General features: G+C 42.3%; 1 protein-coding gene across 3 annotated transcripts in view; it reads left to right on the forward strand.

The window, feature by feature from the left end:
* The window catches only part of LOC132419776 (OTU domain-containing protein 7A), a 392208-nt gene that overhangs the window by 305369 nt on the left and 60937 nt on the right, over window positions 1-25902 (forward strand). For all 3 annotated transcript variants that reach the window (XM_060003662.1, XM_060003661.1, XM_060003663.1), the window contains one exon: window positions 1157-1375. In XM_060003662.1, the coding sequence (XP_059859645.1) occupies window positions 1157-1375 (219 nt within the window). The remainder of the gene's footprint in view (window positions 1-1156; window positions 1376-25902) is intronic.

Here is a 25902-nt window from a genome sequence, read left to right on the forward strand (position 1 = left end):
CACAGCTCCCTCCCACTGGTGCAGGTTCCGTCCCTATTCTTTTGTCTCTGTTTTTTTCTTTTGCCCTACCCAGGTACGTGGGGAGTTTCTTGCCTTTTGGGAGGTCTGAGGTCTTCTGCCAGCGACCAGTGGGTGTTCTATAGGAGCAGTTCCACGTGTAGACGTATTTCTGATGTATTTGTGGGGAGGAAGGTGATCTCCGCGTCCTACTCCTCCGCCATCTTCTCCTGTCTCCCAGAGTAACTTTAATAAAGGTGACCTATCTTAAAATACAAGCCTCAGTGGAGGAAGCCGAGTGGATTGCTTCTCACTTTAAAAATATAAATGTGGACTTCCCTGGTGGTGCAGTGGTTGAGAGTCCGTCTGCTGATGCAGGGGGCATGGGTTCATGCCCCGGTCCGGGAAGATCCCACATGCTGCAGAGCGGCTGGGCCCGTGAGCCATGGCCTCTGAGACTGTGCATCCGGAGCCTGTGCTCAGCAACGGGAGAGGGCCACAACAGTGAGAGGCCCGTGTACCGCAAAAAAAAAAAAAAAAAAAAAAAAAAAAAAAATATATATATATATATATATATATATATAAAAATGCATAAAAACAAAGGCAGTCTCCCGTGTAGCATTTCATTCCAGAGGAGGGCAGCTCTGTTGAGCTGAATTCCATGTAACTTAAGACCCAGGAAGCAAGTCTGGTTATCTTTAAGGATGCTGAGTATTTGTGTGGTGGACTTACCCTTAGCCTCCTTCTAAGTGGTTTCATGACTAAGTGCCATGTGCCAGGTTGTGGTGATGTTAGCCCAGCATGAGGGAGGCCTGCAGAGAACACTGGGAGGGTGGCAGGGCTGGTGCAGCGGGTAATGGGTGTATGGGTGTCCATGGGTGTGCCTCTGTGTGTGGTGTGTGTGTACATGTGTATGTGTGCCGCATGAGTGTGTCATGTGTGTTTACACGTGCGTGTGTCGTGTGTGCATGTGTATGTGTGCACACAGGTGGGGGTGTCATGTGTATATGGTCACACGTGGGATGTGTGTCATGTGTACATCCACGTGTGTGAGCATGTGTGCGCGTGTGTCGTGTGCACACGTGTGGGATGTGTCGAGTGCTCATGCAGAGGCCCGCATCTCTCAACCCCCCTTGTCTCCCTCCCCCCACCCCCACAGAGAAGCGACTCTCGCGCGGGATCTCCCACGCCAGCTCAGCCATCGTGTCCCTGGCGCGGTCCCACGTGGCGAGCGAGTGCAGCAGCGAGCAGTTTCCACTGGAGATGCCCATCTACACGTTCCAGCTGCCGGACCTGAGCGTGTACAGCGAGGACTTCCGGAGCTTCGTGGAGCGAGACTTGATCGAGCAGGCGACAATGGTGGCTCTGGAGCAGGCGGGTAAGTACCCCCCAGGCAGGTCCGCCTGGTCGGGAGGAGGGGCTGGGGCGAGAGGGATGCGCGATCCAGCTCCACACGCTGTCAGGCTCCGGTGCCTGCGGGCCCTGCCCGGCCCTAGCCTGGAGCCGGTGGATGTGGAGCAAGGACCACGTGGTGCCCAGATCTCCTGAGTGTTCCCTTTGTCGCTAATACAGCCTGGCCAGGTCAGCACCCCTACAAAGAGAACCGTAGGCTGCTTTGCTTTACTTCTCTCCTTTCCCATCCAATCCCTGGCCCCCAGTTGAGTGTGGAACAAAAGATAAGAAAGATCCTGTGCTTGGAGAGAAATAAGAGACCCTGTCAATTCCTGTGGACACAGGCAAGTTAGGTGACCTCTTTGAGCCTCAGTGCTCCAGTCTGCAAAGACGTGGAGAAGACGGATGCCGGCCTGGTGAGGCTGAGCTGTTAGATGGCACGTGCCCTACCGAGCTGCTTCTCTCCCACCCTCACCGGCACCCCAGCCTCCAGGTTAAGGAAACATAAAATTTGACTGGTTTCTTCCCTCTCCTTAATGTTTCTCTGACATCCTGATGAGGATGAGATTCAGGGAGCAAACCAAAACTTGTCTTCTTTGGAGTGCCTAAGGATAAAATAACTAGTTCCAAACAAATTCTGCAACAGATGTTGGTTCTTCCTGAGAAGCGCGGCCCCTTTCTCGCTCATAATCATTTGCATTGTAAATCTTTGCACAGTCACACGTTCAGGGGGTTCTCAGACATGCATGTAGAGGATTCTACGCCCTTCCTCTCAGGCCCCTGTGCATCTCCCATGGGGGCACAAGATCCACACCGGTAAAGAGGGGATGGTGGTTAGTGGGGCCTTACTTGTGCTAGGCAACCTGGCGGTCAGGTCTCAGCGCAGGGCTCGGGGGCCTCACCCGTGGCATGTTTGCTTTGACAACAGGATCTGCAATCCTGATAACTGTGTTGGATCTGATGTTGTGACCACGGAAAAATCATTTTCTCGGCTGCTGCACAGCTGCCAGAAGCCACCCAGAGACCGACACCCACACCTGGCTCTGTCTTACCTCCAGGTCTTTTACTGATCAACACACATAAAACAGCCTCTCTAGATTACCTGCAATCTTAAAGCCCTCCTTCTGGAGGCTGGTTATTTTAAAGATGACTCTTTGAGAGTAAATCAGATGAGATATTTTAAACCAAAGAGTCACTATTCATAGAGAAGGGAAAATTGGTATAGGTTAAGAAAGAAAAAATTTCATGAGCTAATTTCTCTTGAAGGGTACGGCAGCCGAGCCCTTGACAAAGTTCAGCCCCAAGCGTTGCCAGTAGCAATAATTGCTGCCTCATTTAAGCTGAGTCCTGGGACTTCCCTGGTGGTCCAGTGGTTAAGAATACGCCTTCCAATGAACGGGGCGCGGGTTCCATCCCTGGTGGGGGAACTAAGATCCCACATGCCACGGGGCAACTAAGCCCACGCACCACAACTACAGAGCCCACACGCTGTGGAGCCCACGCACCACAGCTAGAGAGAAGCCCAGACGCCACAACAAAAGATCCTGCATGCCTCAACTAAGACCTGATGCAGCCAAATAAATAAATAAATATTTAAAAAATAAAAAATAAAGCTCGAGTCCTGGTAAAGGGCATGGAGTCCACCGTGCCAGCCTTTTCCTCCAGCTTTGTCATGCTCAGCAAGAGCCCTTGCTCCTTTGGAAGGTCTCTTGTGTGTTTTTTCCATGTAAGTTTTTATCACTTACATTTGACCTTCCAGACCAGCATTTCCAGACCTTACATTTTACCTTCCAGACCAGACCATGCTATTTTACCCTAACTATCCAATTTTGGAAAACACCTTTTACAAACCCAAACTTAAGGAGTCAAGATGCTACATTCACCCACAGTACCTTATTTCCGTCACGTGCCAAGAGGATGGAGAGAAGGGACAGCAGGGTGGCCCACCCGGGGCTGCGGACAGCACCCCGTCAGTGCCGCAGGAGGCCTTGGGGAGGCCAACTGGTGCCCCAGCCTTCAGGAATGTGATCCTGGGCAGGGAGGGTCTGAACGTCAGGGTTCAACGAGGGCAGGAAGGTGAGGACTGGAAAATCACAGAGGGCAGAATACACGTTCATTCCTCTCCCCCCGCCTCCACCACTGTCCATCAACTTCTCTGAACTCTTTAAGCAGTAGACCCGATCATCCTTCAGGCTCTTTCCATGCCAGATCCTGGTGGAGATACTGGCTGAGGCCGGCGAGTCCCTCTCAGCCCCCCACCCCAGCTGGGTGAGGAGGCCAGGCGCTGGGAGGTGGCCCAGGCTGCGCCCCTTGGGCCCTGCTGTCACTCTCCGTGGGGCAGACAGAACTCCACCGAGGAACAGTAGGGAAAAAGCTGCTCGCTGTGGCCAGGTGTAGCATGTCCATTCCTCCGTCCAGTAATTAGTGCTCGGATCGCTGTGAATCAACCATTGATAATCAATATTATTTACTGTGTTCATGGGAGATGGAAATACAGATGTCAAAAAAATTTTAGAGAAAAATATCTACTTGTTCAAGACATAATTCAAGTTGTGTTTGGAAGGAAATGTAAACTCTGTCCTAGGGCCTCAGGGTGGGGGACGTCCCCCTCCCCGGGGGCTGGACGGGAACCCAGGGCTCATGTGGTCCAGAAAATGGGCCAAGGACTTCCCTGGTGGCACAGTGGTTAAGAATCTGCCTGCCAGTGCAGGGGACACGGGTTCGAGCCCTGGTCCGGGAATATCCCACATGTTGTGGAGCAACTAAGCCCGTGCACCACAACTACTGAGCCTGCGCTGTAGAGCCCGCATGCCACAGCTACTGAGCCCACATGCTGCAACTACTGAAGCCCACGCGCCTAGAGCCTGTGCTCCTCAACAAGAGAAGCCACCACAAAGAGAAGCCCGCGCACAGCAACGGAGAGTAGCCCCCACTCACCACAACTAGAGAAAGTACACATGCAGCAACAAAGACCCAACACAGCCAAAAACAAAATAAAATAAACAAATTTTTAAAAAAGAAAGAAAATGGGCCAAGAAGATGGCCTATGTTGCCTATGGTCCAGCTGTCCCTCCCAGGGACCCAGCTGCACTCCCTCGGAGCCCAGCGTAGGGTGGGTATCCAGAATGGTCCTCCAGCTCCCCAAGGCACGTGGGCAGCCCCACCTGTTTGAGGAGTCTGTGTATCGAGCAGTGAAGCTTCACCTCCCACAGAACCCACAGGAGAGGGAGTGCCATTCTCCTCGGGCCTTAAAACCCCGGAGGGCATGACATACTCCCACCCCATGACAGTCGGGGACAACAGGAGGGCCACATTTTCAGGACATAAAACCGCTGACCTCCTGAGAGAGGAAGGAAGATGAGACTGCAAGAAAGCATTTGTTTCTCAACCGGGTTATCCTGCTGCATTCACACGTAAGAAGATGCAGAGATCATGGGTCTCTCAGTTTGGAAAGTAACCTCTGGCAGCCCTTTGGGACACCCCCACAGTGAGGATGAGATGGTGTGATGCTCCCGTGAGTTCGTGGATCCAAAGGCAGAGGGATGTCTGCATACAGCAGTTACTGCACACACGGGACACTGAGGTCTAGACGTCAGAAAGTGTGGGGACACCTCTGAGTTGTGGTGTTGAGTCTGTCTCCACGGGAGTAGAGTTGGATTGGAGCAAATCTGGCAGAGAAGCCCTAAGATGTGCAGGTTTTCACGTGAGTCAGCCCAGCCCCGCCTTATCCCAAATCAGCTGAGAGGCCCCCTGGAGCCTCACTTCCTTCCATCTTAAAGTCGTAGGCAGGACAGCTGCCAAGGCAGATTCAGCCAAGGCAAGCTTGACCTGCGCTCCCACAGACACCCCATCCAGGTGCTGGGTGTCCCATCGCTGTGAACAACGCAGGTGAAATTGCTGCCCTCATGGAGGCGAAGTTCTAGTGGGGAAGAAAGGTGATAAGGTAGGCCCTCAGTATGGCCTGAGGCCACGAGGTAGGGGCTCTGAAGTGGAGGGAGGGAGCACGAGGCAGGGCTCTTGAGGGCAGGGAGGAATGAGCCATGGACACCATCAAAGCCTTGGCACATTTAAGTAAGGCGGGACACGGGAGCGGATGGAGTGAGGGCTGGAGGGGTTGGAAAGGAAGGTGAGAGAATGGTAGCAGGGGCCAGGTAACACTCCTGAGCCTTGGGGTTCACAGTAAGGAGGCTGTGCAGCCCCGGAAGGGCTTTGAGAAGGGGTGGTGACATGTTTGGATTCGCACTGACACGTCCTGGCTGCCGTGTTGAGAGTGGACTCTGCAGAGGAAAAAGGAGCAGGAACAGCGAGGCGGGCAGCTGCTGCGTTAGCCCAGCGCCATGGGGGCAGCAGTGGAGGTGATAAGAAGCAGCTAGATGTGAAGGCAGGATCTGTTTTGAGGAAAGACCTGCGTGTCTCGCTGATGGATTGGATGGGGCAATGGCAGAAAGAGAGGAGTCGAGCGTGACCCTGAAAATGTTGCCTTTAGCACATGGGTAGATGGTGGTGCTGTGCAGAGATGCAGACCCTTGGGGGGGGGGGGATGGAGAAGCAAAGTCTGAGATTCTGGTGAGACTTGGAAAATTGCTGTCCAGTTGAAAATGTGGCTGTGGAGCTCAGGAACAGTCTGGGCTAAGGATGCAAATATGGGAGTTAGTGTGGGATGAAATCTGCAGGAGGGATATGCCCATTGTAGGGGCCTCCCACAGCACCCCTGACACAGCCCTGTGCACTGTTGGGTACCAGGTGGATGAGGGAGTCTGGAGCATGGGCAGAAACATAAGGGAGACAGACCAGGAGCAAATCATCATAGTCCCATTGGAGGAAATCTCAGAAGCACGTGCACAGCACAGTGATGCCCAGAGAAGGGAGGTCAGTGGCCCTGGGTGTGTGGGGTGGCTGCAGAAGGGCAGGGATATTAAAGGGAATCACAGGGTCATATTTAGGGCAAAAATGTGCTCGTCTTTCTGCTAGAGAATTGTCCCATTGTTTTCTTTCATCTAAGTGTCTTCATGGGTGACAGGCAAAATGACATCTTTTCTTTTTTAGCATCTTCATTAGAGTATAATTGCTTTACAATGGTGCGTTACTTTCTGCTATACAGCAAAGTGAATCAGCTGTACGTTTACATATATTCCCATATCCCCTCCCTCTTGTGTCTCCCTCCCACCCTCCTTATCCCACCCCTCTAGGTGGACACAAAGCACCAAGCTGATCTCCCTGTGCTATGCGGCTGCTTCTCACTAGCTATCTATTTTACATTTGGTAGTGTATATATGTCCAGGCCACTCTCTCACTTTGTCCCAGCTTACCCTTCCCCCTCCCCGTGTCCTCAAGTCCATTCTCTATGTCTGTGTCTTTATTCCTGTCCTGCCCCTAGGTTCTTCAGAACCTTTTTCTTTCTTTTTTTAGATTCCATATGTATGTGTTAGCATACGGTATTTGTTTTTCTCTTTCTGACTTCCTTCACTCTGTATGACAGACTCTAGGTCCATCCACCTTACTACAAATAACTCAATTTCATTTCTTTTTATGGCTGAGTAATATTCCATTGTATATATGTACCACATCTTCTTTATCCATTCATCTGTCAATGGACACTTAGGTTGCTTCCATGTCCTGGCTATTGTAAATAGTGCTGCAATGAACATTGTGATACATATGACATCTTATTTTAAACTATGCAGTAACCACCCAAATTAAGTGGTCCTGTTATCATGTTACTTGGAAAAGGCAGAATAAGTGATTAATGGCCCCTCACCACTACGTAATACTACAGCCTTCCCTTAGTGATGTTCATCTGATTTTCATCTCTGCAGGAGCTCAAGATTTCTTTCTTGTTTTTAACATTCACAGTATTCATTCCCATGGTTTTTTTTTTTCTGTTCTTAAATGAAGTCATTGTGTGGGGAGATGTGAACTACCACCCTGTCCAAGCTTGGAGTAGGAACTTTGAACCATATTCTCAATCCCACTGCTCCTGCAAAAAATCCTTTATCTTGGGCATCCCGTTCTGGATCCAGCTGGAGATGTTAGAATAGCACTGGGCCATTTTTGGTTCTCCAGAGGCTGGAAGATGCTGGCATTTACCATAGCTGGGTGATCTTCCATAGTAGCCACAGCTGACTAACAGCCCCAGGAATGCTCTCAACTGGGTAAGAGTCTTAACTTCCAGGACCAAACTTAAATCAAACCACTAAAATCTTGCCTTCCATCCCCTAGCCACATAACTAAGTCTTGTGATTCAGTTATGTGAAAAGTGTGACTGAATATGTGGGCTGAATTGATATTTAGAAAATGATAAATTTCCCATAAGAAATGTGAATGAAAGGTAGCATGTCTAGGGAAGATGCCTTGTTGAAGATGGCATTAATTCTCAGATCACAAAAGGTTAATTCTAGGTGTAGGAGATTCCTTCTAGATGAAGGATGACTTCTAGTGTGCAAGATTACTTCGAGATGAAACATGCGGTGCTGGTGAATTCACACCACCATGCTTCCCCTCCTGTGTCCAGAGTCCTGGGCAAGGTGGGGAAACAGCCCCCCTGGAGGAGTGGGCTTAGGGTCTGATGGGAGCAGATTCTGTCTGGTTAAGCCTGGCTTCATGGGGTGCCCTATTTGACATATATGAGCAGTTAATTAGTGCTTAAGTTTTTGAAGATAATGAAGTGTCATCTGACACACATGCTGATTTCCAAGGCATCCTCTCCCTGACCTGGGAACACATTGGTGACTAACCCTGAGACATATTTTCTAGAAGGTGAGCATGGTGGTGAAGAGGAGGAGAATTTGGGCAAGAACACTGTCTGAATTGTATCAAAGGGGCACCTTTTCAGGTGGCATTCCCACCCCGAAATGTACGTGCTTTCCCTGATTTCTCAGAAGCCCCAGGGAGAGCCTTGTATCATTGCAGGGAGACAGTACTAGTTACATTAGTATCTCAGATCGTGAGGTGAACGGGAAGGAAAACAAGAAATCTGTGGTCTAGAGGATGAGAGTGGGATCAGATAAAGCGGCTTCTGTAAGTTACGGGAGTGCATTCCCTTCCCTCTGGGCAGGACAGCCCCACGCCTGGCCTCGTGTAATGGCGCTGTCTCCCTCAAGCTCAGGTCACACTTTCTCTCTGTCCTCCCATCAGCACACGGGAGGCCTGGGAGCCCCAGACCCCATCTCCCAGTGTATATCAGCCACCCTGAGCCCAAGCCCGGCACAGAGATGCAGTTCTGCCAGAGGTGGACACACCTGCAGAGAGCCCGTGGCGTACATGATGCAGTACAGACATACAGCAACCTGGGGGCAAGGATTAAGCGTGCTTGGGGACACCACTGAAAAGAAGTACTCGTTCAAATCCCTGGAAGTGACTGGGGATGAGGTGGCCGGCAGTCCCTGCACCAAGGTCCCACATCTCCAGGACTGAGGGGCAGTGACAGAAAGTTGATGCTGCTAAGTATGCCCGGCATGTCGCTGGTGTGGGTCCCTAGAGGGAGGGTGCAAGTCTGGAGGGAGGAGAGATGGCTCAGAAGTGACAGGGGGAGCAGGGGCGCTCCTGGTCCCTGAGGGGTATGAGAGGTGAATCCATGTTGTTAAGTGTAATTATAGTTTATTTTTTCTCATAATTAATGTTGCAATGTACAGGCAGACCTCTGATTTTATGGGTCTGGTTCCAGACCACCACAGTAAAGCAAATAATGCAACAAAGAAAGTCTCACGAATTTTTTGGTTTTCCAGTGCGTATAACAGTTATGTTTATACTATATCGTGCAACAGCACATTTAATAAACCAATGTACATACCTTAATTAAAAAATACTTTATTGCTAAAGAAATGCTAACCATCATCTGAGTCTTCGTGAGTCATGGTAGTAACATCAAAGATCACTGATCACTGTAATAATATAATAATAATGAAAAAGTTTGATATATTGTGAGAATTACCAAAATGTGACCCAGAGACACAGTTAGAGAAAATGCTGCTGGAATATGATGCTGACAGACTTGCTTGATGCAGGGTTGCCACAAACCTTCAGTTTGTAAAAAGCTCACTAAAGCCAAGTGCAATAGAACAAGATGTGCCTATGTGCACATACTACAAATTATTTATCCATCATATTATGATGGACATTTGGTGTCACGGTCAGTCTGGGCTGCCATAATAAAACACCACAGACTGGGTGGCTTAAACAACAGAAATATATTTTCTATCAGTCCTGGAGGCTGGAAGTCCCAGGTCAAGGTGCCAACTGATCCTGTTTCTGGTGAGGGCTTTCCTCCCAGCTTGTATACAAGCACCTTCTTGTCTTCATGTGGTCTTTCCTGTGAAAGACCCTCGGGGGAGAAAGGGAGGCAGAATGAGCTCTCTGGTGCCTCTTACAAGGACATTGATCCTGTTCAGATCAGGGCCCCACCCTTCTGACCTCATTTAACGTTAATTACTCCCTTAGAGGCCCCATCTCCAAATATAGCCACATCAGGGTTAGGGCTTCAACATACGAATATGGGGGGACACATTCAGTCTGTAACAGTTGGGTTGTTTCCAATTTTTGATTATTGTAAAAAGGGTCATTATGGAATTCTTGTACATGTTTTCAATGAACACATGAATATGTTTCTGAAGATACATACCTAGGAGTGGTATTGTTATGGAGTCCAAGCTCGTACTGCTGTCAGCACAATAGGCCAATAAATCGAAAGATGAATCGTTGGGGCAAGGGATAACAACTTTATTTGGAAAGCCAGCTGCAAAGGATAACAACTTTATTTGGAAAGCCAGCTAACCAAGAAGATGGTGGACTTGTGTCCCAAAAATCATCTTGCCTGAGTTAGAATTCAGGCTTCTTTTATACTAAAAGGGGAGGGAGTAAAGTCAAACACTTCCTGGTTCCCATCAGCCTCTGGAGGGGAGGTGTTAATTTCTTCCTCCAGCAGTTATTCACAGGTGGGCCTGGTCAGGATGTTTCCTGTGAGCTAAACAGAGGTATTTTAGCTTAATGCTCATTACCTGGGAGGCAGGGTTCGCAGAGATGGGCCATTATGTATAATTTAAGCTTAGAGGAAACATCCCTTTAGTGATTCATTTGTAATAGAATACAAGTTTCTTCCCTATTACAATATTGCTGGATTATAGGATTTACATATATTCAGCTTTATAACAGTTTTTCAAATAGTTTTCTGAAGCGTGAATGTACCAATTCACTCTTCCACTGTTGAGGGTTCTGGATAGCCCACATTTTTTGTCTTTCCATTTTAGTCACTGTGTTGGAAGTGTGGTAGTCCCATAGTGGCTTTAATTTCTATTTTCTGATGGCTGATAAAGTTGAGTACCTTTTCATGTTACTGGCCATTTGAATATCCTCTTTTGTTGGGTGCCTTTTCAGGATTTTGCCCATTTTTACCTTTGTCTTTTTGATTGATTTGTGGGAATTCCTTACACATTCTGAATATGAGTCCTTTATCAGATGTGTATCACGGACTCCACCCACTCTATGGGCTGCCCTTTTACTCTCTGACTGATACACTTTAATGAACAGATGATCTTAATACTAAAGTAATTAAATTTACCTTTTTTTTCTTTACTTTGAGAACTTTTATTTTGGTTTAAGAAATCTTTGCCTACCCCAGGTTTCTGAAGATAAAAACTCCTGCCTTTCACATTTAAATCTACAACCCACCTAAAAATAAGTTTTATGTATGGTGTGACATGTGGTGAAAGTCCGTTTTCCCATATGTTTACACACCTGCCCTGGTACCATTGTTGAAACAATTCTTTCTCTATTATGCTGCAAGGTAAACTTTGACATAAAGCAGGTGATTGTATATGTGTGGTCTGACTCAGACTTTATTTTGTTCCATTGGTGTTTCTGTCCTTGGAACAAAATGACCACGGTTTAAGTCTTACCATGCAGTGTAAGTGCTCCAGCTTTGTTTTTCTTCTTATGATTTGTCTTTGCTATTCACAGCCTTTGCATTTCTATATAAATTAATGTATATGAACTCTATATAGAATAACTATATATTTAATATGGAACCTATGTAAGTTAATTACATATAAATTAATCTATAGATCAATTGAGAGAAAATTGATATCTCTGCAATGTTAAATCTCCTAGTCATGGTCATGGTATGTTCCTTAATTCTCTCATAAATATTTTTTAGTTTTCAAAGTAAAGGACTTGAATGTTATTCATTAGATTATCTCTATGCATTTTATGTATTTCTTTATTGTAAAACACATCTTTCAAATGCCAGCAACAGCTGAGATATAGAAATACAATTTCTTCTTATTTATTGATCTTGTATTCTGGAACCTTTCTAAATTTACTTATAAATTCTAGTAATTTGTAGAATCTTTTGGACTTTCTAGGTTCCTGACCTATAAACCGCAAAGAATAATAGTTTTATTTTTTCCTTTCCAGTTGGTAGGGGGTGGTTCTTTTTGTCTTGTTGCATTGGGTAGACCCTCCAGGAAATTTTTGAATTGGAGAGTTAACAGCAGATATCCTTGGCTAGTTTCCAGTCTCAGAGTGAAATTTGTACTATTTCACCATTAAATATGATGTTAGCTGTAGCATTTTTGTAGATACTACATATCAGATTAAGGCAGTCACCTTCCATTCCTGGTTTGCTATGTTTTTATCATTCATAAATGATGTTGAAAGTTATCAAATGCTTTTTCTTCATCTGTTGAAGTGATCATATGATTTTCCTCCTTTTTTTCAGTACACTGGTGGATTATATTGTTGATTTTCAAATGTTTACCCACTCATACATTCCTGGAGTAAACCTCATTTAGTTATGATATCATGCCAAATGTATATCATTAAATTTGATTTGCTAGTGTTTTGATTAGAATTTTGATATCGATGTTCATGAGAAATATTGATCTTTCATCTCCTGTAATGTTCTCATTAGGTTTTATTTTTTCTTTTGCATTTCAGATAAACAACTAATACTTTATTTTAGTATAAGTATTTTTTAACATCTTTAACATCTTTATTAGAGTATAATTGGTTTACAATGATGTGTTAGTTTCTGCTTTATAACAAAGTGAATCAGTTATACATATACGTATGTCACCATATATCTTTCCTCTTGCATCTCCCTCCTTCCCACCCTCCCTATCCCACCCCTCTAGGTGGTCACAAAGCACCGAGCTGATCTCCCTCTGCTATGTGGCTGTTTCCCACTAGCTATCTGTTTTATATTTGGTAGTGTATATATGTCCATGCCACTCTCTCACTTTGTCCCAGCTTCCCCTTCCCCTTCCCCGTATCCTCAAGTCCATTCTCTAGTAGGTCTGCATCTTTATTCCTGTCTTGCCCTTAGGTTCTTCTGACCTTTTTTTTTTTTTTTAGATTCCATATATATGTGTTAGCATAGGGTATTTGTTTTTCTCTTTCTCACTTACTTCACTCTGTATGACAGACTCCAGGTCCATCCACCTCACTACAAATAACTCAATTTCATTTCTTTTTATGACTGAATAATATTCCATTCTGTGTATGTGCCACATCTTCTTTATCCATTCACCTGTCGATAGACACTTAGGTTGCTTCCATGTCCTGGCTGTTGTAAATAGTGCTACAGTGAACATTGTGGTACATGACTCTTTTAGAATTTTGGTTTTCTCAGGGTATATGCCCCGTAGTGGGATTGCTGGGTCATATGGTAGTTCTATTTTTAGTTTTTTAAGGAACCTCCATACTGTTCTCCATAGTGGCTGTATCAATTTACATTTGTACCAACAGTGCAAGAGGGTTCCCATTTCTCCACACCCATTCCAACGTTTATTGTTTGTAGATTTTTTGATGATGGCCATTCTGACCGGTGTGAGGTGATAACTCATTGCAGGTTTGATTTGCATTTCTCTAATGATTAGTAATGTTGAGTATCCTTCATGTATTTCTTGGCAATCTGTATATCTTCTTTGAAGAAATGTCTATTTAGGTCTTCTGCCCATTTTTGGATTGGGTTGTTTGTTTTTTTGATATTGAGCTGCATGAGCTGCTTGTAAATTTTGGAGATTAATCCTTTGTCAGTTGCTTCGTTTGCAAATATTTTCTCCCATTCTGAGAGTTCTCTTTTGTTTATAGTTTCCTTTGCTGTGCAAAAGCTTTTAAGTTTCATTAGATCCCATTTGTTTACTTTTCTTTGCATTTATATTTCTCAAGGACGTGGGTCAAAAAAGATCTTGCTGTGATTTATGTCATAGAGGGTTCTGCCTATATTTTCCTCTAAAAGTTTTATAGTGTTTGGCCTTACATTTAGGTCTTTAATCCATTTTGAGTTTATTTTTGTCTATGGTGTTAGGGAGTGTTCTAATTTCATTCTTTTACTTGTAGCTGTCCAGTTTTCTCAGCACCACCTATTGAAGAGGCTGTCTTTTCTCCATTGTATATTCTTGCCTCCTTTATCAAAAATAAGGTGACTATATGTGTATGGATTTATCTCTGGGTTTTCTATCCTGTTCCATTGATCTATATTTCTGTTTTTGTGCCAGTACCAAACTGTCTTGATTACAGTAGCTTTGTAGAATAGTCTGAAGTCAGGGAGCCTGATTCCTCCAGCTCCGTTTTTCTTTCTCAACATGGCTTTGGCTATTTGGTGTCTTTTATGGTTCCATACAAATTGTGAAATTTTTTGTTCTAATTCTGTGAAAAATGCCATTGATAGTTCGATAGGGATTGCATTGAATCTATAGATTGCTTTGGGTAGTAGAGTCATTTTCACAATGTTGATTCTTCCAATCCAAAAACATGGTATATCTCTCCATCTATTGGTATCATCTTTAATTTCTTTCATGAGTGTCTTATAATTTTCTGCATATAGTTCCTTTGTCTCTTTAAGTAGGTTTATTCCTAGATATTTTATTCTTTTTGTTGCAGTGTTAAATGGGAGTGTTTCCTTAATTTCTCTTTCAGAGTTTTCATCATTAGTGTATAGGAATGCAAGGGATTTCTGTGCATTAATTTTGTATCCTGCTACTTTACCAAATTCATCAATTATCTCCAGTAGTTTTGTGGTAGCATCCTTAGGATTCTCTATGTATAGTATCACGTCATCTGCAAACAGTGACAGCTTTACTTCTTCTTTTCCGATTTGGGTTCCTTTTATTTCTTTTTCTTCTCTGATTGCTGTGGCTAAAACTTCCAAAACTTTGTTGAATAATAGTTTTGAGAGTGGGCAACCTTGTCTTGTTCCTAATCTTAGAGGAAATGTTTTCTGTTTTTCACCAGTAAGAATGATGTTAAATGTGGGTTTGTCATATATGACCTTTATTATGTTGAGGTAAGTTCTCTCTATGCCTACTTTCTGGAGGGTTTTTATCATAAATGGGTGTTGAATTTTGTCGAAAGTTTTTTCTACATCTGTTGAGATAATCATATGGTTTTTTTCCTTCAATTTGTTAATATGGTGTATCACATTGACTGATTTTCATATATTGAAGAATCCTTGCATTCCTGGAATAAACCCCACTTGATCATGGTGTATGATTCTTTTAATGTGCTGTTGGATTCTGTTTGCTAGTATTTTGTTGAGGATTTTTGCATCTATGTTCATCAGTGATATTGGCCTGTAGTTTTCTTTCTTTGTGACATCTTAATCTGGTTTTGATATCAGGGTGATGGTGGCCTCATAGAATGAGTTTGGGAGTGTTCCTCCCTCTGCTATATTTTGGAAGAGTTTTAGAAGGTTTGGTGTTAGCTCTTCTCTAAATGTTTGATAGAATTTGCCTGTGAAGCCATCTGGTCCTGGGCTTTTGTTTGTTGGAAAATTTTTCATCAAAGTCTCAATTTCAGTGCTTGTGATTGGTCTGTTTATATTTTCTATTTCTTCCTGGTTCTGTCTCAGAAGGTTGTGCTTTCCTAAGAATTTGTCCATTTCTTCCAGATTGTCCATTTTATTGGCATATAGTTGCTTGTAGTAATCTCTCATGATCCTTTGTATTTCTGCAGTGTCAGTTGCAACTTCTCCTTTTTCCTTTCTAGTTGTATTGATTTGAGTCTTCTCCCTTTTTGTCTTGATGAGTCTGGCTAACGGTTTATCAATTTTGTTTGTCTTTTCAAAGAACCAGCTTTTAGTTTTATTGATCTTTGCTATTGTTTCCTTCATTTCTTTTTCATTTATTTCTGGTATGATCTTTATGATTTCTTTCCTTTTGCTACCTTTAGGGGGTTTTTTGTTCTTCTTTCTCTAATAGCTTTAGGTGTAAGGTTAAGTTGTTTATTTGAGATGTTTCTTGTTTCTTTAGGTATAATTGTATTGCTATAGACTTCCCTCTTAGAACTGCTTTTGCTGCATCCCATAGGTTTTGGGTTATCATGTTTTCATTGTCATTTGTTTCTAGGTATTTTTTGATTTCCTCTTTGATTTCTTCAGTGATCTCTTGGTTATTTAATAGTGTATTGTTTAGCCTCCCTGTGTTTGTATTTTTTACAGGTTTTTTCCTGTAGTTGATATCTAGTCTCATAGCATTGTGGTTGGAAAAGATACTTGATATGATTTCAATTTTCTTAAATTTACTGGGGCTTGTTTTGTGACCCAAGATATGATCTATCCTGGAGAATGTTCTATGAGCAGTTGAGAAGAAAGTGTATTCTGTTGTTTTTGTATGGAATGTCCTATAAATATCAATTAAATCCATCTTGTTTAATGTATCATTGAAAGCTTGTGTTTCCTTATTTATTGTCATTTTGGATGATCTGTCCATTGGTGAAAATGGGGTGTTAAAGTCCCCTACTATGATTGTGTTACTGTTGATTTCCCCTTTTATTGCTGTTAGCATTTGCCTTATGTATTGAGGTGCTCCTGTGCTGGGTGCATAAATATTTACAATTGTTATGTCTTCTTCTTGGATTGATCCCTTGATCATTATGTAGTGTTGTTCTTTGTCTCTTGTAATAGTCTTTATTTTAAAGTCCATTTTGCATGATACGAGAATTGCTACTCCAGCTCTCTTTTGATTTCCGTTTGAATGGAATATCTTTTTCCATCCCCTCACTTTCTGTCTGTATATGTCCCTAGGTCTGAAATGGGTCTCTTGTAGACAGCATATATACAGGTCTTGTTTTTGCATCCATTCAGCCACTCTACTATGACTTTTGGTTGGAGGATTTAATCCATTTACATTTAAGGTAGTTATCGATATGTATGTTCCTATTACCATTTTCTTAATTGTTTTGGGTTTGTTATTGTAGGTCTTTTCCTTCTCTTGTCTTTTTTGCCTAGAGAAGTTCCTTTAGCATTTGTTGTAAAGCTGGTGTGGTGGTGCTGAATTCTCTTAGCTTTTGCTTTTAATTTCTCCATCAAATCTGAATGAGATCCTTCCTCAGTAGAGTAATCTTGGTTGTAGGTTTTTCCCTTTCATCACTTTAAATATTTCCTGCCACTCCCTTCTGACTTGTGGAGTTTCTGCTGAAAGATCAGCTGTTAACCTTATGGGGATTCCCTTGTGTGTTATTTGTTGTTTTTCCCTTGCTGCTTTTAATGTTTTCTTTTTATTTAATTTTTGATAGTTTGATTAATATGTGTCTTGGCGTGTTTCTCCTTGGATTTATCCTGTATGGGACTCTCTGCACTTCCTGGACTTCATTGACTGTTTCCTTTCCCATATTAAGGAAGTTTTCAACTATAATCGCTTCAAATATTTTCTCAGTCCCTTTCTTTTCCTGTTTGTCTTCTGGGACCCCTATAATTCGAATGTTGGTGCGTTTAATGTTGTCCCAGAGGTCTCTGAGACTGTCCTCAATTCTTTTCATTCTTTTTTCTTTCTTCTGCTCTGTGGTAGTTATTTCCACTATTTTATCTTCCAGGTCACTTATCTGTTCTTCTGCCTCAGTTTTTCTGCTATTGATTCCTTCTAGAGTATTTTTAATTTCATGTATTGTGTTGTTCATCATTGTTTGTTTTCTCTTTAGGTCCTTGTCAAATGTTTCTTGTATTTTCTCCATTCTATTTCCAAGATTTTGGGTCATCTTTACTATCATTACTCTGAATTCTTTTTCAGGTAGACTGCCTATTTCCTCTTCATTTGTTTGGTCTGGTGGGTTTTTGCCTTTCTCCTTCATCTGCTGTGTGTTTCTCTGTCTTCTCATTTTGCTTAACTTACTTTGTTTGAGGTCTCCTTTTCACAGGCTGCAAGTTCGTAGTTCCCATTGTTTTTGGTGTCTCCCCCCAGTGGCTAAGGTCGGTTCACTGCGTTGTGTAGGCTTCCTTGTGGAGGGGACTGGTGTCTGTGTTCTGGTGTATGAGGCTGGATCTTGTCTTTCTGGTGGGCAGGACCACGTCTGGTGGTGTATTTTGCGGTGTCTGTGACCTTATTATGATTTTAGGCATCCTCTCTGCTATTGGGAGGGTTTGTGTTCCTGTCTTGATAGTTGTTTGGCATAGTGTGTCTAGCACTATAGCTTGCTTATTGTTGAGTAGAGCTGCGTCTTAGCGTTGAGATGGAGATCTCTGGGAGTGCTTTAGCCATTTGATATTACATGGAGCCAGGAGGTCTCTGTTGGACCAGTGTCCTGAACTTGGCTCTCCCACCTCAGAGGCATAGGCCTGAAACCTGGCTGGAGCACAAAGACCCTGTTAGCCACATGGCTCAGGAGAAAAGGGAGAAGAAAAGAAAAGAAAGTTATTAAAATAAAAAATTAAAAATATAATAATTAAAAAGAGAAAGAATGAAGAGAGCAACCAAACCAAAGAACAAATCCACCAATGATAACAAGCGCTAAAAACTATGCTAAAAACAAAACAAAAACACAGACAGACAGAACCCTAGGACAAATGGTAAAAGCAAAGCTATATAGACAGACTCACAGAAAGAAGCATACACATACACACTCAGAAAAAGGAAATATATATATATATATATATTTAAAAAAAGAAGAGAGCAACCAAATCAATAAACAAATCTACCAATGAAAATAAACTCTAAATACTAAACTAAGATAAACATAAAACCAGAAACAAATTATTTTCAGAAAGCAAACCCCAAATCTACGGTTGCTCCCAACGTCCACCACCTCAATTTTGGGATGATTCGTTGTCTATTCACGTATTCCACAGATGCAGCATACATCAAGTTGATTGTGGAGGTTTAATCTGCTGCTCCTGTGGGATCCTCCTCTTTGTTCACACAGCTCCCAGGATTCAACTTTGGATTTAGCCCTGTCTCTGCATGTAGGTTGCCTGAGGGCATCTGTTCTTTGCTCAGAAAGGACAGGGTTAAAGTAGCAGCTGATTAGGGGGCTCTGGCTCACCTGGCCAGGTTGGCGAGGGAGGGGTACGGAATGTGGGGCAAGCCTGCGGCGGCAGAGACCAGCATGACATTGTACCAGCCTGAGGCGTGCCGTGTGTTCTCCTGGGGAAGTTGTCCCCGGATCACGGGACCCTGGCAGTGGTGGGCTCCCGGGAGGGGAGGTGTGGATAGTGACCTGTGCTTGCACACAGGCTTCTTGGTGGCTGCAGCAGCAGCTTTAGTGTCTCATGCCCATCCTGATGTCCACGCTGATAGCCACGGCTCGTGCCTGTCTCTGGAGCTTATTTAGGCAGTGCTCTGAATCCCTTCTCCTCGCGCACCCCGAAACAATGGACTCTTGCCTCTTAGTCAGTTCCAGACTTTTTCCCGGACTCCCTCCTGGCTAGCTGTGGCACACTAGCCCCCTTCAGGCTGTGTTCAAGCAGCCAACCCCAGTCCTCTCCCTGGGATCTGACCTCCAAAGCCTGAGCCTCAGCTCCCAACCCCCATCCACCCCGGTGGGTGAGCAGAGAAGCCTCTCAGGCTGGTGAGTGCTGGTCGTCACCAATCCTCTGTGTGGGAATCTCTCCGCTTTGCCCTCTGCACGCCTGTTGCTGCGCTCTTCTCTGTGGCTCCGATGCTTCCCCCCACCACCCCCCCATCTACCCCAGTGAAGGGGCTTCCTAGTGAGTGGAAACTTTTCCTCCTTCACAGCTCCCTCCCAGAGGTGCAGGTCCCGTCCCTATTCTTTTGTCTCTGTTTTTTTCTTTTTTCTTTTGCCCTACCCAGGTACGTGGGGAGTTTCTTGCCTTTTGGGAAGTCTGAGATCTTCTGCCAGCATTCAGTAGGTGTTCTGTAGGAATTGTTCCACATGTAGATGTATTTCTGATGTATTTGTGGGGAGGAAGGTGATCTCCACTTCTTACTCCTCCACCATCTTGAAGGTCTTTCTCTACTTTTTTTTTTTTTTTTTTCGGTATGCAGGCCTCTCACTGTTGTGGCCTCTCCCGTTGCGGAGCACAGGCTCCGGACGTGCAGGCTCAGCGGCCATGGCTCACGGGCCTAGCCGCTCCGCGGCATGTGGGATCTTCCCAGACCGGGGCACGAACCCGTGTCCCCTGCATCGGCAGGCAGACTCGCAACCACTGCGCCACCAGGGAAGCCCTCTCTCTACATTTTTAATGTTCCTTTTCTAACTTCCTGAGATGAATGCTTAATTCATTAATTCTTAGCCCCTCTTCTTTTCTCTTATAAGCATTGAAAGTTATTAATTCTCTCTGATTATTTTAGTTACATCCCACAAGTTTTGAAATGTAGTGTTTTCACTATTATACAGCCCCCAAAATTTTTCTAATTTTCACTTTGATTTATTCTTTGACCCATGAATTATTGGAACTTTTTCTCAATTTCTAAATATATGGAAAATCTTTGAAATATTCCTAGTTACTGTTATTATTGACTTCTAGCTTAATTGCTCTGTGGTCAGAGCACATGGTCTATATGTGTACATACTTTTGCTTTATAGCCCAAAATATGGTTCATTTTTTAATTTTCCATGTGTGTTTGAAAAGAATATAGTCTTCCGTCGGGACTGCATTGTCCCAACATATGTTTTGCATATGTCCATTTTGTCATTAATTGTGTTTTTCAAATTTATGTATCTATTTTTTATACTTGTTCTTTTAATTACTGCGAGAGATGCATTAAAATCTCCCATTGTGATTGTACACTTGTCTGTATCTTCTTTTATTTTTATAGATACTTAATCATATCTAAATCTGAAGATATGTTATCAGACACAGCAACTAAATTTACATATTTATGAATTGAGTTGCTTAACATTGTGAAGTGCCTATTTAACTCTAGTCATGCTTTTTGCCTTTGATATTAATACAGTTATCCTAGCTTTCTTTATGTTAAAATTTGCACCATTTGTCATACTTTAACCTTTAGCACTTTGGATGCCTATGTTTTACATGTGTCTTTTGTAAACAGCATGTGGTTGCTTTATTCTTAAAATCAGTTTGACAACTTTTATCTTTTAGTGAATGCAGTAATTTTTAGTGTAACCACTATTTATCCCTGTTCTATGTGGGTTTTTTTCTCCCTTTACAAGCCCTCTTTTAAATCTTCTGATTATTTTTTAATCATTTTATTCTTTTCCTCTACTAGTTTTGAAGGTATACACTCTCTATCTGTTATTGAGAGGTTGCCTTAAAAAATCTAACATGCATATGAATCACATCTCAGGTTAATCAACATCTTAACCTATGCCCAGATAATACCGGGACCTTACACTGGATTCATTTTATTCACCACCCCTCCTGATTTATAAGTTAGTGTCATTTATCAATACTTTAGTTCTGTGTTTTTAATCTCATCAGACATTATTATTATTGTTTTATGCAGTCAGTGTTCATTTAGTGTTACCCATATATTTACCATTTCTGTTTCTCTTCATTTCTTCTTACATATCAGATCCTCCTTCTATTTGAAGTTCATCCTTTAGAATTTTCTTGGATGAGTGTCTTCTGTGTTACTCTCTCAGTTTTTATTAGTTTTAAAATGTGTTTGTTTTACCCCCATTTTTGAAAAACATTTTTCTTAGAAATAGTATCCTAGGTTGCCAGTTATTTTCATTCAGCACATTGAAGATACTATTCTATTGACTTCTGTTTTCCATTGTTTCTTTTGAGACACTAGCTGTCAGTCTGCCACTCCTTTGAGAATAATCTTTTTAAACTCTGCTCTAAGATCTTTTCTTTGTCTTTAATATTCTGCAGTTTCACAAGGATTTGCTAAGGAACATATTATTTTTGTTTGTTTTACTTGAAATGTCTTAGCCTTATTAAATCTGTGAATTTATTTCTATATATTTCTTTTGGAAAATCCTCAGTCAGGATCTCTTCACTATTGCCTTGCCTCATTTTTTTCCAAATTTCAGTTAGATAGTGTTAGAACTTTTCAGTCTGTTCTTCTTGTCTCATAACCTCTTTTTTGTATTCTCTCTCTCTTTTTCCCCCTCTTAATTGCATTCTGGGTAATGTCTTCTGACTTATCTTCAAGTATATTAATTTTTTTCTTCAGTGATGTCTAATCTGTTATTAAACTGATTCTGAGTTTTTTATCTTAATGGTCATCTTCCATTTTTAACTTCTATTTTTGTTTTCCAAACCTACCTCCTATTCTTTGGTCGTGTTCTGTTTCATTCTTTTATATCTTTAACATATTAAATATACTTGTTTATAGTCTCTAGCTGACAATTCTTAACCTCAAGTTCATAGATATCTATGAATAGCTGATATTGTGTCTGTGGCTCTTACATAGCTTGTTTCCTGTTAGGTTTGTAATTTGGGGTTGTGAGCAGGACATTCATCTGTGGGAATCTTGTATGGCCTGTGTTGAGAGTGTACTCAGTGACGTTGAGCAATATATTTGTTTGATCGTTTTTGCCAGACTCCCAAGGGAAATTACCATCCTATAATCAACTTTTATGGTAATTTCTTGGCTTAGAAATTAGGGGTTTCAAGGGGTTCCAAGCCACAAATCAATTTTAGCTCAAATCAGAGCCAAGTCAATAATTACAACATTTCTGGGAGAAGTTGTTTTGGGCTTTCTTTTTTTTTCTCCTGTGCTAATCCCAGTCTAGAAGAGACAAATGTACTTCTCAGCTTCCTTTGCCAGTAGGAAAATTACTTCTAATCCTTGGACTCAAGGAATAGTGTTTGAGGGTCCTAACTTTATGTCTGGGGGAGTAGGGAAGGGGTCCTCAATCCCAATTCCCCACATCACAGGCCTCAAGGCCTTTTTTCTGGTTCTTGTGTAGTGATTAAATGGGCAAAATGTCTCCACCCACAGGTAGTTGCAGGTTAAGAGCATATTTCTAATTTCCATTCCATATTTATCTTTTGGTCATTAGGGATTTACCAAACTTTATTTCAATCTTAGATACACGTTTCAAAGGATTGTTGATGCAGAGGACTTTTATTTTCTCTGATCCTTTTTTCTCTTTAAACCTGTGTCCTCCCCTTTGTCTCAGAGATGGGAGCTTCTCTCTTCTAACGTTCGACGACAAAGCCTTCCTCTCGCACTGTCTTTGCTGTTCTACACACATGCACACAATTTAAAATAATTTATTATTTTAAATTACTTTTTGTTAAGCCTTACAGAGAAATTGAGAATAATTAAATAGAGAATAACAAAAGTAAATATCATGGGAGGTTGTAGGGATGTAAGAAATAGTTCAGAGTGTTTAAAGTCATTTTCTTTGGTCCCTTGGACTTGGTACCTATAAGGCTAGCTGAGCTCCTATTCCTCCCTTATATTCCTAACAGGATTCCTTTCCCCTTACACCTACTCAACTTTTTTCTTTAAAGTCTCTTTCTCCAAATACCACAACCTAAACAATGAAGGTAGGCAAAAAAATTGTCATGCTATTTGTAGGCACCTACTTGATTCAAGAGTGTAATTTGCATTTCCAATGACCTCTAGACAGTGCTTCTCAAGCCATGTGTACCGAAGGGCCACTTTTTTTAAAATTCCCAATGTGCTATGAACTGATACTTCTATAAAATTCAATAAAAGTACTGCAGCGAAATAAAATTAAAAAACAAACAGGCAGTAATTTTAAATGGCCAATGGTACTGTCGCCTGGGTGAAGTTTGATGGTGCAAGGAGGGTGATGAGGCAGGGTCACTCTTGGGTTGGAGGAGGGAGGAATTAACCAAAAGTGAACAAAGTTGTGAGTCAGTCAGAAAATGAACAAGGTTCACCTATGTTCACACCCAAAGTAGTGGTGGACTGTCTTCTCTTTCTGGCACTCACCTCTCAGAATCAGATGGCCATACACCATTATGTGAAGCTTTGGATGAAGCAATGAGGTGAAACAAGGAAACAAGCAAAACCTCTAAAAAAAAAATACTGCAGCAAAGCCCAGTAGAAGCTCCTAGATGGCTCCTCACCTCCTTGTGCACCAATGGATCTTACTGAGCAGTACCAGGCAGTCTGCACAAAAAGAGCTTCCTTTTCTTAGATGTTTCCTCTGTGAATGTGAAAGCAACCCTGCTTACCCCCAAAAGGACCTTAGTATGTGAAGGTACTTTTTAAGCCAAAGGGTATTGGTTCATTCAGTCATTTACCATTGGTTTATTTGTAAATACACTCCTTGATTTAACCAAGGGTTTTGAACCTGTTTTAACAAAAACACATATACGATGCTTTCTATACGTCAAGCCCTGTTTTAAGTGATTTCCAAATGTTAAATAATATATTATTCATAAAAACTCTATTAGGTCAATACTGTTACTATCCCCATTTTTCAGAAGAGGGGACCAAGACACAGAGAGGTTAGTAACTTGCCCAAGGTCACACCACTAAGAAACAGTGGAACTGAGATTTGAACTTATGGAGTCTACCCCCAGAGTTCCTGCACTTGACCACTCTGACAGCTGCCTCTCCAAGCCCTTCACTATCTTAGACCCTTTGGTCTCAGTTCTTCAAATACAGATTTTCCAAAGCCCACTTTATGGGTGAATAATTCATTCCAGCATCATCGTCAACTTTGGCCATTATTGCATAAAGCTCTGAATCAAGGATGAGCAGGTCTTCTGTCTCCTTTGTGGGAAGAGTGATGATTGATTAGCATGTCTGCCTTGAAAAGGATGGTGATTTATGAATGTTGTCTGCATGGGTGTGAAAGGGCATGGACATGATATGTGTCAGAGGAATCACCTGTAAGCTTCAGGGCTCTGTGCCTCTGAAAAAATAAAACATTATAACCAAACTGTTAAAATCCCAACTCATCTATTGAAGAGGAGAAAATTTCAGTCCAACAAGTATCAGTTAGGTTCAGTCCAACAAGCATCAGTTAGGTTCCCCCCAAATATGTTTAACTGAATTCAACCAATCTTTTAAAACTTAAGACAAGTGAGTCAATTCCTTTACAAGTGAGGAATTGTCTTTGGCACCAGAATAGAATGTCTCCACTCATACATGTAAAACTGCGGGACAGACTCACATGGCATTCATTTTCAAATCTACGGAAAGTTGGAAGATTAGTATCTATAAATCTTGCACCAAGAATCACCAATTTTCAGTTTTATCACATTTGCTTTATTTCTCTCTCTCTCTCTCTCTCTCTCTCTCTCTCTCTATATATATATATATATATATATATAAACATAAACATATATATATAAAAAACTTATAAATAAGTATATAAAACTTTTCCCGAGCCATTTGACTCTGTATTGCAAACATGTATCTTCTGAAAATTCTCCTATAAAACCAGAACACTATCACTCCTAAGAAAAATAGCATTCACTTAATATGCTATGTAATACAGAGCTCATATTCATATTTTCCCAATTAGCCCCCAAATCTCATTTCTAATTTGTTTTTCATTCCAAGACACAAAGTTTCTACGTTGCATTTGATTATGGCTCTTTAGTCTCTCTACAAGAATGTCCCATATCTTTTCTTTTCTTTTGTTTTTTGTGATAATAATTTTTTGAGTCCCAGCCAATTATTCCATATTCCATTCCTCTATAAGCTTGCTCTGCCTGGACACTGGTGAGCCCAGAGAGTGGGGGTGGGAGGGAGACAGAGACCACAGGGGAAGAAACATGGGAGAGAAAGAGATAATATGGTTTTGATGTAGAAACTAGAGGCAGAGCCTTGTGCACAGCACACATTTTTCAACATTTAATGGCATATTAATGTTGCTTATGATATGACTTAAAAGACATTATCTTCGTGTTATATAATGAAAAAGTTACCAAATTCATGTGGTGGTCCCTCTGGGGAGGGAGGAATGAGAATGAAAATTGGGGAGGCACATAAAGGGAACTTAAACTTCATCTTTAGTGTTGCTTTCTTTTATTCAATACATTGAAAGGCATGAGCTGAAGCAGATTATGACAGAGAGTTGGCATTTGCTTGGTCCTGAGGGATGGGAGTATTGCTCTCAGCCCTTTTTAAAACTTTCAAAGAAAAAATAGAATGAGAGAAACCAGCAAGAGAGCAAGAGCATACCGGAAAGGGGGACTGGGTGCCCCTGGGCTCTCCACAGAAGCCTGGTAGAAGGAATGGTCTGCGACTTCATACACACACACACACACACACACACACACACACATTTTGGCCCCGCTGCACGGCATGCGGAATCTTACTTCACTTGAGCTGCAGCTCTGCTAGTTGGTGAAGAATCTGTTTTTTGAAATGATAGCGGCTCAGAGAAGTTAAAACTGCTTGCCCCAAACTCAACCATGTCCGACTGAATTAGACCAGC

The sequence above is a fragment of the Delphinus delphis genome, chromosome 2 (assembly GCF_949987515.2).
Source record: "Delphinus delphis chromosome 2, mDelDel1.2, whole genome shotgun sequence".
Taxonomy (NCBI): Eukaryota; Metazoa; Chordata; class Mammalia; order Artiodactyla; family Delphinidae; genus Delphinus; species Delphinus delphis.